Source organism: Heteronotia binoei, chromosome 5, assembly GCF_032191835.1.
Source record: "Heteronotia binoei isolate CCM8104 ecotype False Entrance Well chromosome 5, APGP_CSIRO_Hbin_v1, whole genome shotgun sequence".
Classification (NCBI taxonomy): domain Eukaryota; kingdom Metazoa; phylum Chordata; class Lepidosauria; order Squamata; family Gekkonidae; genus Heteronotia; species Heteronotia binoei.
Window position 1 is genome coordinate 32,988,748 of NC_083227.1, and position 12,487 is coordinate 33,001,234.

Consider the following 12,487-nt stretch of genomic DNA (forward strand, 5'->3'; position numbering starts at 1 on the left):
TTCAAGAAATATCTGGGGACTTTGGGAGTGGAGCCAGAAGCAAGGTAGTGACAAGCATAATGGAACTCCAAAGGGAGTTCTGGCCATCACATTTAAATGGACAGCACACCTTTTAAATGCCTTCCCTCCACTAAAATAATGAATAGGGGCACTTTCTTTTGGGACTCATAGAACTGAACCCCCTGATCCAATCTTTTTGAAACCTGGAGGGTGTTTTGGGGAAAGGCACTGGATGCTATGCTGAAAATGTGGTGCCTCTACCTCAAAAGGCAGCCCCCCCCTTAGCCGCAGATACCAGCGGATCAATTCTCCATTATACCTTATGGGACTCTGTCTCCATAGGGAATAATGAAGTGCCCAGCAGACATTTCCCTCTCTCCCTCCCCAACTTTCTGATGGGCGGGGGGGGGGGGAGGAGAGTCTACAAACCGGGGGATCCCCTGTCTCCACCTGGGGAAGATTGGCAACTCGAGGGTCCTCTGAACGCTGCAGATTTTCACACGCAGGGCGAGAGCGGAACTTTGAAAGCGGCCGCTTCCTTCCCGGGCTACACACCAGGCGGTCCCAGGAGCGATGTGGGCGGTGTTTCCAGCTGGAGACCCGCCCTTTCCCCTTAGCCATGGCGGAGGTCTTGGAGTTCCTCGTCCCCACTGGCAACGGCAGGACCCTCCTCGTCCTGGGCCTGGAGACAAACGCGACAGAGGCAACTATCCGACCTCCCCCGGGGTGGAAGGCGGGGGGAGACGTGCTAGCTGTTCCGCCCCTTCACTGGTCGCGGGGAGGGGTGGGGAGATGGGGGTTCTTTCCAGGGGGCATCCTGCGATATCTGAAGACGTGTGCTTGCACACAAAAGCTTGTACCAAAACCTTGTTCGCCTAAAAATAGCCACTGGACTCACTTTGTTCTGCAAAGTCTTCAGTTTACTATGGGGTTCGGAGTAATGTCCTTTTGTTTGCCTCTGGTTTCTCCAATCCTTCACAAATGTAGGGGAGGGACGGTGGCTCAGTGGTAGAGCGAAGGGTCCCAGGTTCATTCCCAGGCATCTCCAACTAAAAAGAATCCAGGCAAATAGGCGTAAAATACCACAGCCCTGAGACCCTGGAGAGCCACTGCCAGTCTGAGTAGACAATACTGACTTCAATGGAATCAGTATAAAGGCAGCTTCATATTTTATATATGTTCAAATACAGAATACTATAGTACTAGGCAACCCAATGAGAATTAAATCTGGAGTATCTGTTACTGGCTCTTTTGTAGAGCGGCTTAGAAGCTCACTCAACAGGGATGCATTTTACTCTGTGTAACTTATGCAGCCGAGCCTTTTCAGTTCTGCCTCCTTCTCCTCTTCACTGTAATGGTTGAAAGATAGGGTTGCCAATCCCCAGGTGGGGGCGGGGGATCCCCCAGAGGTCCTCCCCCCCCCCCGCTTCAGAGTAATCAGAAAGCAGGGGAGGGGAGAGAAATGTCTGCTAGGCACTCCATTATTCCCTCTGGAGACTGATTCCCATAGGGTATAATGGAGAATTGATCCGCTGGTATCTGCGGCTTGGGAGGGCTGCTTTTTGAGATGGAGGCACCAAATTTGCAGCATAGCATCCAATGCCGCTCCTCAAAACATCCTGAAACGGGGTCCAATTCTATGAGCCCCAAAAGAAAATACCCCTATCCTTCATAATTTCCCATGGAGGGAAGGCATTTAAAAGGTGTGTGGTCCCTTTAAATGTGATGGCCAGAACTCCCTTTGGAGTTCCATTATGCTTGTCACAACCTTGCTCTTGGCTCCACCTCCAAAACCCCCCGTTATTTCTTGAATTGGATTTGGCAACCCTACTGAAAGGGCTTGAAATTAGTATCCTGAGTAGAAAGAAAGACTGAAAGCATGTTTAGGGAAAGAGAAGTGCTGGGCCCCAGATCTGCGTGAAACATTGATGCGCACGGTTGCCAACCCCAGCTTAAGGGGATTTCTGTAGATTTGGGAACAGAGCCCAGGTGGTGGTTGGGGGAACTTGGTGAGGGGTTTCACTGTGAGCCCCTCTGGCCCTGGATCTTAAGTGAGGAGTTCCTGGTATGGGCTGCTGCCCTGAAGAGCCACTGCTGGCCAGGTGCAAGGGAAGCTAGCAGTGCCACAGGGACCATGGAGCTTGGTCCTGCACTCGCCGTTCTTGTTTCTGCAGTTGTGGGCACTGCCAACTCCTCAGGAATACTTTTGGCTGCAAGTGCCCTGGGGCCTCCTAGTGTGCCCCAGCATGCCTGATGGTCTCCTAGTTGTAGAAAAGAGCAAGAGTCAAGTAGCGCTTTAAAGACTAACTAAATTTGTGGCAGGGAATGAACTGTCATGAGTCACTTCTTCAGATACAGCTAGAGTGTGAATCTGTCTTCAGATACAGTTAGAATGTGAGTCTGTCTGTCCTATATATTGGAAAGTGGGGTGATTTCAGATGGCGAATGACATTAGCAGCTGAATGGCAATTGCAGGCACGATTGGATTAGGTGTTATATACAAAGGGTTAGTAGGAGTGGAGAAATCAGCATTGGTAATGAGACAGGAAACCTACGTCTTGATTCAGCCCAGGAGGCCACTATCCACCTTGGTCTTCTAATTGTTTGATAAGCAGGCCTACACTTCGCCTTTTCTAATAGATCTCACCTTTTGCTTGTCTTTTCTTTCAGCATGCACTGTACTTAGCATTTTCTGCTTTTGGGCCGCTCTACTCTGTCAGACTTCACAGAAATGCTGCAGTTGCTGGTCCTGGCTATTACGCCCTTGTCAAGTACTACTCCACCAGAGATGCCAGCAGAGCGCAGCTTGCGTGCAATCGGCAGCCACTGTTTCAGAAATCAGCTTTGAAGGTACTTGACCACATACCATTAGGACTAATCTGGGGTTGGTGGTGTTTATGACTCAGCGAGGTTAGGAAGTGATATTTTCCCTCCATTCTTCCCCCATGTTCTTATGAGATTGCAGCCACATGGCAAGGATTTTGCATCACCTTGTTGTCACCATTGCAAATGCAGAGGCATTTACACTGGCAGTGAAGCATCAATGTAGAAGTTTTAGGCGCACTGTCCATTTTTTCTGTAATCCTCCCCACTTTCATGTAACTGGAAGTCTTTTTTTAAAAAATTAATTGCTATGTGCTGCATTGCCATCACAATCTACTAGTTCCTCAGAATCACCAGATTTCATTTTAGAGGTCTCTAGTCCTTTTCATTGTAGAGATATATGGGGAAAGGGGACATTCCCTCTCAGGTTTCTGTAAAGCAAAGAGCTACAGATTAACTCCTTTTTGTAACATGAAAGCTCCCCAGCATTCATTTAGGAGAACTAGTAGGCAGAACATCATGTTATAGTGCAATAGCAATTACTGATTTTTGATTCTATAAAGCCCTCTGGTGGTGAATCAGGGAAGATGGTGGCCAGACGGGAGGATTGTGGGCAGAGCTAGAGGCTGAATGGGGAACCTCCATGTTCAGGGGCAGCTATCCCTGAACACAAGGTGATGAGGTTGAACTAGGGAATGTGTGTGTCACCTCCCTGCCAGGGTTGGACTTCAGCTCTCTCTCCTACCTCCCCAGAAGAAATGAGAACTTGCTTGCTTCAATTCATGCAAATTTTCTAATACACTGATGGCTCTCTTTGTGTGTTTGTCCCCAGGTATGTCTCTGTACCAGGCAGAGGCCCTTCCCACAGCAAAACTTGGCTTTGAACAGCCACAAATGCCAGGAATTGGCCAACCATTACCTCGGTTTCAACAGCTGGTCCAGTCGCATTGTCACGGTAAGGACTGGGGCCTCCTGTCCTGTCTCCATCTCATGCTGCTTTGACCGGAGAGACAGAATTGTCACCTGTGCTTCATTTTTAAGTCTCGTGGTTTCCTTCCAAGGACAGTTGAAGGGTGGACCCCAAATCAGCCTGTTGCTGACTGTGCGTTTAAATGGTAATCTGAGACTTTGCTGCCTGTGAGAGGCCATGGATACATTTTGTCTGGTCACTTAAGGAGCTGTCTATTTGGGGGCCTGGAGCCTGAGTGGGGTGGGGACAGACTGTAGGAGCCAGCCACCATTTGTTGTGGACCCTCTCATGTGCCCAGGCGATTTGGGGAAGGGGACAGGGCAGACTTCCACTCTGAGAAGGTATATGTTCAGATCACTAAGAACCACCACACAGTGCAATTGAACAGCCATGCTTCTTGCCCTGGTCCAGGGGCCGTTTTTTCACTTTGTGATGGGCCAGAAATCTGCAAGAGTCTCCCAGCCTGAAGTACAAGACAAACTCCATGTCCCCCCACCACATTCTCTGGGAAGAGACTTAGGTGAGGAATAGGTTTGTTCTATTGGGTTAAAGGTTTAAAAAGTATATATATATATAATTTATCTTGGAAGCACAGAAGCTTTTTGGCAGCATCCCCAATCCTCCAGATTTCCCGGTTAAGGTAAAATGCTTTTCAGACAGCAAATTACAAAGATGATCTGACTCCAATGATAATGAGAAAAAGAAATTTTACTTACAAAAATTAGAGCACATCTTATATGACATAGTCCTTGAGAAGGCTTCTGCCTCTCTCAGCCCCACCTACCTCACAGGGTATCTGTTGTGGGGGAGGAAAGTAAGAGAGATTGCAAACCACTTTGAGACTCTGAAATTCAGAGTGAAGGGTGGAATATAAATCCAATATAATCATCTCCTCCTCTTCCTTCTCCTTTTCCTTCTCCTCCTTCTTGGTATATTTAACTTATTGCAAACAAATTAACTTTTAAAAAGGTGAATGTGATACAGCTCCATGCCCAGATAAGAAATCAGAGGAAGAGAGGTCCCATATAAGATCAAACACAAAAGCAAGGAAGTGCCAAAGAGGCTCAGCATCTAACTGATGCTGATATTGAGGCCGGTGAGGCCAACTTCTCAGAACTCTTTCCCTCCCAAATCCTCTTGCATGCAAAGTTACAATAGCCAATGCTTCCTCCCTGTACATTTATATATATTTTTTGGCCACTGTGTGACACAGAGTGTTGGACTGGATGGGCCATTGGCCTGATCCAACATGGCTTCTCTTATGTTCTTATGTACCCAGTATTGAGCCACTGACTCTGCAAGAGTTCTCTGCAGTGTGAGGAGGATGCTGGGGAAGGGAAGAATGTCTTGTCTCATGTCTATGTCAACAAGGGGGTAGGGGTACTCTGCCATAGGGGTACCTCTAGGGGAACTCTGCCATAGACACAGGGCTGGATTAACAGTTAAGCCAAGTAGGCACTGGCCTATGGGCCCCCACACATTTAGGGGCCCCAGGCTGACTCCCCCCCCAGTTTTCCCCCTGTTTGCAGCACTCCTAGTCTGCACATACAGCCAGCAACTGAGCCACTCATTGCCAAGTTTGCTTCTCTCTGCCTCTCCCCTGCAGCTTTGTCAAAGGGGCTTTTGAGAAGGTGCCTGCAGGCTTCAGCGGGGGCCATAGGTGGCAGGGTGGGCGCTCTGACTCAGAGATAATTTGCAAGGGGGCCCCTGAAATTTCAGCTGCCTAGGGGCCTCCACAGGGTTTAATCCAACCCTGAATAGGCAGTAAAAAAACCTGTACCCTGGGGTTATGGGGAGGGAAGCAGTGGTAGGAAGGATGTAGGCTTCACTTTCCCTGTGTTGCTGTTCCCCCTGCCAATGAGAGCAGCTCCAGGATATCTCTGGCTTTGAAGAGAACGAAGAGGAAGACTCCAGGGCTTTGCTGGCGAGCCAGCGTTGCAAGTATCTGTGCATTCAAGAATTAACTATCCCGCAACACAGCATCTGCGCCAGAGGGGTCGGAGTGGCCGAAACTCCCGTAGACCCCAGCCAAGGTAGCAATGGGGGGGGGGGATAGGGGTAGAAAACAACATAGTAGTAGAAAGTGCCTTAAATTCACAACTATGCCATAGGGCAGGGGTGGCCAAACTTGCTTAACGTAAGAGTCACATAGAATAAACGTCAGATGTTTTTGAGTCGCAAGACATGATGTCAGATGTTTGAAAGTGGAAGGAAGGTAAATAGATGAGGGAGGGTGAGATGGAAAGAAAGCCAGCTGGCTTGACTTGGAGAAGTGATTTAAAGAGAGAAATGCTTTCTCCAAGCAATGGGGGCTTTGAGAGTCACACAGTATGTGTAAAAGAACCACATGTGGCCCACGGTTTGGCCACCCCGCCATAGAGTTTTCAAGGCAAGCAATGGACATAAGTGGTTTGTCATTGGCTGCCTCTGTGTAGACTTCTTTGGTGGTCTCCCATCCAAATACTAGCCAGGGCTAGCCTGAGATATTCAGGTCAGGCAGAAGTCATATAGATAGAGAGATATAGATAGAGAGATACATAACATGTTATTATTTCATGTCTGTCTGTCTTTTCCACCAAGAAGAATACGTGATTCTTCCTCCCTCTAACCTTGAAAAAGTCCTGTGGGGTGGATTGATTTGGCCTAAAGTCACCCAATGGTCTTCCTGGCCGAAACCAGGATCTGAACCCAGTTCTCAGCATTCCTAGTCCAACTCTTGATCTGTTACCCCACACTTGTACAAGCCCTCTGAAGCACAACCCTGCAGCAAAAGTGACAGCAGGCCAGACCAGACTTCATGGGAACCAGGAGGGGAATTCTAGGAGGAGCTCCTTTGCATATTAGGTCACACCCCTGATGTAGCCAATCCTCCAAGGGCTTACAAAAAAAGAGCCTTGTAAGCTCTCGGAGGATTGGCTACATCAGGGGTGTGTGGCCTAATATGCAAAGGAGCTCCTCCTAGAATTCCAGCCCTGATGGGAACCATTTCTGTTGACCAGATTTGGCTGAGCATTTTTGCTTCCAAAAAGGGTCCTTAGAATCTGTGTTCTTCAAGCCATTGACCTTGAGGGATCAGTCAGTGAATCAAAAAGTTTTCAGCACCAACCAGATCCTGGCACACAAATCTCTCTTTCAATACTCTGGGCTTTTTGCTGGACTTTTCTCTTTTTCAGGGTTTCTCACAGCCACACGCAGTGCTCAGAAGCTTGCGGCACAGAAAGCACTCTCGGATGCATTTCAGAAGATTGTCCTTGTAGTTCTAGGTAAATCTTTTTACTTAATTTTTTTCACTGATGGTGTCCCCTCTTGTGGAATAGTTAGATGCCAGCATAGCTTCAGCGACACCTATCACTTAGGGCAGGGGTGTCAGATGTCCACCCTGTGGGCCAAACTGGCCTGCCCCAGGTTTCAATCAGGCCCATGGGGCTCTCTTCTCCCCCCCCCCCCTCCTGTCTTCCCTTTCCCCCCTCCTGTCCTCAAGGATGTTTTTCATTTTCCCAACTGAGCTGTGGTAAAACATTAGACCAAAGCTTAGCTGGAAAGGGAAGGTTTCTAGGCCATTGCGAGACTCAGCGCACTTGTCGTTGTGTAAGATAAATGAAATGGTATTTAAGAATATAAGAGAAGCCATGTTGGATCAGGCCAATCCAGTCCAACACTCTGTGTCACACAGTGGCCAAAAAACCCAGATGCCATCAAAAGGTCCATCAGTGGGGCCAAGACACTAGAAGCCCTCCCACTGTGCCCCCCAAGTACCAAGAATACAGAGCATCACTTGCCCCAGACAGAGAGTTCCAACAACAATTAATTATTAAAAACTTGGCTTTTGTTTTCTTGCTTGATTCAGAAAATGGGAAGGTGGCTGTGGAGTTCATCTCCCCCCAAGAGGACCTTGTAGACTGTTTAGCAGATGAAGAACTCAAGGGGCTCCTCCAGGTGAGCTGAAGCACAATCAGATGAATTCACACAAACTGGAGTCACTTTGGTATAGCTTGCTCAGCTCTTGGTGACTGGGTTTCATCAGAGGGGGAGAATCAGTTTCTTCACTTTAGAATTGGTCATTCGATGACACTGGTTGCCACTGATTTAGACTGAAAGAGGGTTGCTGTGTAATTGTTAAAGGTAAGGGTAGTCCCCTGTGCAAGCACCAGTCGTTTCTGACTCTGGGGTGACATCGCATCACGGCGTTTTCATGGCAGACTTTTTACAGGGTGGTTTACCACTACCTTTCCCAGTCATTTACACTATCCCCTCAGCAAGCTGGGATGTAATTATTAGTCTGGTTGGATCAATCAGGACCCCTTCTGGTTCTGTTAACTAGTTTTGTGGATTTTGTGGTCTTGGAGGCACAGCTAAGGCAAAATGAAGGACAGCAAGTGGGAGGTGGTTATCCTAGTTGTTCAGACAAGCCGGCCAGCCTTTACAGGCATCTTAGCTGTAGGGCAGAAAAGCATGATGGGCATGCAGCACCCCAGACCACCTTGGCCTTCCTTCAGAAGTTGGAATGTCTGAAATGGACCTCTTGGTTGGTGAAATCTGAGACGCCCAAAGTGCATCCAGAGCAATCAACACCCCTTCTCTTTCTAGGTGACTGACTTGTCCTTCTCACAACTGAATCCTGAAGGAGAAGAGGAGATCTTATCTGACTTCAGCATGGATGGAGAATAGCAGCTGGTGTCCTCATGTTAGACTAGGAGGGCTTTGTCTGACCCCTGTGTCCTGTTTTCCTCTCCATGCTATGTAAGAGCAAGGGTCCCAGCCTTCTAAGTATGTTCCATTGTCTGGAAGCCGATTCCATTGTTCTGCTGAAATTTGCACCTGAATCCACTGAAACAACACCTCCCTATTGGATGGTTTAACATTTCTGTAATGACCTGTTATGTTTGTGAAGGTTGTGCACGGGAGTGGTTCACATTTCGCAGTATTCCTTTTTAATAATAGATTTGTCACTTAAAAAATCATTGTGTGTGTGCTTTTTTTTCCTACACAGGGAGTTGCTTTCTGTCAATAAACACAATGTGAGCTTGCTTTCCATGTTGGCTCAGTAAAAAGCATCGTATAAATATTTTTTTTTCCTTGTCCATTTTCCCACCTCCATCTCAGCTTTTACTATTGACATTTAAGTGATGTGCCTCAGTGGTTAATGTGGCTGGAGAGGTTGGGTGAACCTCACAGAGGTGAGAAAGATCAAGATGAGTAGCTGTGTTAGTCTGTAGCAGTAGAAAAGAGCAAGAGTCCAGTGGGCAGTGACTCATGAAAGCTCCTACCCTGCCACAAATTTTGTTAGTCTCTGGGTGTTTTCGCACTCACCTTCAGCCGGCGCCGCGACCCTCTTGACGACGGAGGATCTGTGCTGATTTCCCACACGAAGCGCTGGAGCAACCAGAAGAGCCGCCAATTTCCGGCGCGAAGCCCGCTCAAACGTAAATCGCCAAGAAGCAGGAAAACGCTTGAGCGGGCTTCGCGCCGGAAATTGGCGGCTCTTCTGGTTGCTCCTGCGCTTCGTGTGGGAAATCAGCACAGATCCTCCGTCGTCAAGAGGGTCGCGGCGCCGGCTGAAGGTGAGTGCGAAAACACCCTCTGAGGTGCTCCTGGATTCTTGTTCTTTTCTAGAGCTGAGAAAGGTTAAAGAACTCGGCCTTCTGGTTTCCAGCTGTAAAAGAACAATGGATCTGATCCATTTAGATCAGTGCACATCACATTCAGTGAATACCCACTTCCCCTCCGCCAAAACCCCCCCATACCCTGAGAGCCAAGTGCTCCCAGTGTCTCAAGCTCACCAGTCCTTAATTCACCATCAAGACCTCCATTGTTGCCATGGTGATGGCCATAATGGTTGAAGTCCAGCTAAATGATGTGGTGGGGCTGACTCCAAATGAAATCAAGACTGCTGCTACATGACAGGACAGGAAGCAGTCCTTGAGGCTTAGAGAGCAGCAGTTTTAAACCAACAGAGTGGTGTGTGTGTGTGGATAATTTTAAGGGGACAATTGCTGTAGGGAGCAAGGTTCGAGTCCAGTCTGATGAAGGGGGCTTCAACTCGAGAAATCTTTGACTCCCAGAAATCTTGTTGGTTTCTTAAGGTGGTGCTAGGTAAAGGTAGTTCTCTTGTCGGTCTCTTAAAGTGCTACTCCAATCTTGCTCTTCTACAGTGCAGACCAACTTGGCTACCTATCTGAAACTTGAAGTGGGGAGAAAATGTAATCAAAAGCAAAGATTCTGCAAAGACAGGAGAGATAGGAAAAGTGCAAGTACGTACCAGGGCTATTTTTGTAGCAGGAACTCCTTTGCATATTAGGCTACACTCCTCTTATGTAGCCAATCATCCAAGAGCTTACAGGGCTCTTAGTACAGGGCCTACTGTAAGCTCCAGAAGGATTGGCTAGATCAGGGGTATGTGGCCTAATGTGCAAAGGAGTTTCTGCTACAAAAATAGCCCTGGTACTTGCACTTTTGTAGCACTCCCTGTTACAAAAAAGGCCTGGACAAGTATGAACTGAGTTACACAATTCTGTGGTTCAATAGAAATGGGCAAACCCATTCGTTCTAGAAAGGTTACTTCCTACACAGACTGGCTCCTGAGCAGTCAAAGATCTGTTGCTGAGAGGTACATCCTGGGGAGGCTGTTCCTTAACCCTCTGGATGTAACATTATCCAGCATTTTGACTGCCTCTACAGCGCTCAGCAATGTAAGGACCAACAGACTTTGCTGGGTAAGCAGGAAACTGAAGGCAGACAAAAGATATTCCTGCATTCTGTCACAGTATGAATACAATAGGCAGCCTCTTAGACCGGCAGGTATCTTCATTCTGAACACAAACAGTTGAGGAATCTTGACAAATCCTCTGCTTGTCCCACTTTTTGTCAGTCTGGTTGCCATGCATGGTTTTCTCATCTGAAATTGCTAGCTGGGGGAGGGGGTGATTTTTGGAAGATCAGCTTAATGCACACAGAGAGAATTGCAAGCAAATGTCCCTTGATGCCATTAGAGTAGGTTGCTGGCCACTGATTCTGCTTTAGAAACCCAAATAAAATTCTTATATTGGAGCAAAGGGAGAGAACCAATGAAAAGAACATTAACCTCAGTTTTTTTAAAATTACAGTAAAATGTAGCCTCCTTTCCAGCCTGCTGAGGGAAAGAGGAGAGAATTCATTGATAGAAGAATCAAAGTTCAGTGGTTATAGTCAGTGTTCCCTCTGAGTTAGTGTGAGCTAGCTCACAGATTTTTAGCCTCCAGCTCACACATTTTTGTCTTAGCTCAGGAAGGATGACCCCAGAGCACACTGATTTATGCAATAGCTCACAACTTTAATGCCAGTAACTCACAATTTTAATACCAGTAGCTCATAAAGTAGAATTTTTGTTCACAAGACTCTTCAGCTTAGAAGAAACATTGGTTATAGTTAATGGGGTGTGGAAAGTGTGTGTGTGCATGTGTGATGGGTCCTATGGGTGGTGGAGGAGAAGGAATACTCATGGAGGATGAAGGACTATCCATACACCTGTTGCAAAGATGATTCTTGTTGACATACACCACTTCGTGCTTAGCAACAGTTGCTGCAAAGGAGCAGCTCAAATGGGTTCAATGCCTCAGGATGGGCAAAACTAAACACTTGATTTGCCAATGAGAAAGGCAATTTCCTAAACGTGCGAGGAGCTGGCGCCAGTTAGTACTTGGGCGGAAGGCCACCACGGAAGTCCAGGGTTGCTACACAGGCAGCAAGCAGCAAACCACTTCTTTCACTGGCACTTCCATAGGAGGGCTCCTCACTTGCTGAGGGACTCTGTTCTGTAGTAAGTGATGTCATGATCCTGGGCCTAGTGAGGCCTGCAGGTCCCAGGGAAGACTGCTTAGGAGTTAGTGGGAAAAGCCTACTTTCCCAGGATCCCCTCTATCCCTCTGATTGGGTAGTAAGGGATTTGGAGGGAAACAGGCTCAGAAAGGGGTGGGGCCTGGGAAGAGAATATAAAGGCCCAGCCCAGGAAATGGGGGGGGGAAATGGGGGGGGGTTCTTTCCCTGGAAGGCTGAGTTGGAGGTACGCTGTGCCTGAAGAGCTTGAGCCAGGGAAAGCTCCCTCACCCAAGGGGAGTGGTGAGTGGTCGTAAGTTAAGATGCGTTAGGACTTATGTTTATTTTCCCTGCACCCTTTTACTGTTTTATGCACCCTGTTAATTTATCTTGCACTGACTTTAAAATAAACCTTTTTGTTGTTCACTCTGTCTGGTCCTCACGCCTATTATTTGGCCTAAGCTACAAGAGGCCTGAAGGGCTTGGGAGGGAACTCTGGGCCTTCTCAAGGGGAACCCTTAACCCAGAGTGGTGGCAGCAATTGATAAGACCCCCCCTGAGTCGTGACAAGTGGCCACACTGAATGTTGGATTTACACCTTGAATATCACACCAGCCTCCTTCGGTAACTGCAGTTGTTAGGTTTATGACATCCACATCTACACAGTAGCTGGGAGGAAATGGATCAAGATGGGTAGCCATATTTGTCCATAGTAATAGAAAAAGAGCAAGATTCCAGCAGCGCCTTAAAGACTAACGAAATTTGTGGCAGGGGATGAACTTTCGTGAGTCACTGCTCACTTCTTCAGATACCAGAAGAATATATCTGAAGAAGTGATCAATGACTCACGAAAGCTCATAACCTGCCACAAATTCTGTTAATCTTAAAGGCGCTAGTGAACTC

The 12,487-nt window shown here is 47.6% G+C and overlaps 1 protein-coding gene across 1 annotated transcript; it reads left to right on the forward strand.

Moving 5' to 3' along the window:
• The first annotated feature begins 555 nt into the window (after positions 1–555).
• On the forward strand, positions 556–8,844 carry RDM1 (RAD52 motif containing 1). The gene is made up of 7 exons (XM_060239120.1): positions 556–703; positions 2,671–2,850; positions 3,656–3,778; positions 5,661–5,826; positions 6,967–7,056; positions 7,641–7,729; positions 8,381–8,844. The coding sequence occupies exons 1-7, from the start codon at positions 620–622 to the stop codon at positions 8,459–8,461; spliced, it is 813 nt and encodes a 270-aa protein (XP_060095103.1). The 5' UTR covers positions 556–619; the 3' UTR covers positions 8,462–8,844.
• The last annotated feature ends 3,643 nt before the right edge of the window (positions 8,845–12,487 follow it).

Bases quoted from the DNA above. Each gene is read 5' to 3' on its own strand.
- RDM1 (XM_060239120.1), top strand. From the start codon at position 620: ATGGCGGAGGTCTTGGAGTTCCTCGTCCCCACTGGCAACGGCAGGACC. The intron at 5,827-6,966 runs GTAGCAATGGGG...TCTCTTTTTCAG, and splicing joins TCCCGTAGACCCCAGCCAAG to GGTTTCTCACAGCCACACGC. The intron at 7,057-7,640 runs GTAAATCTTTTT...TGCTTGATTCAG, and splicing joins GATTGTCCTTGTAGTTCTAG to AAAATGGGAAGGTGGCTGTG.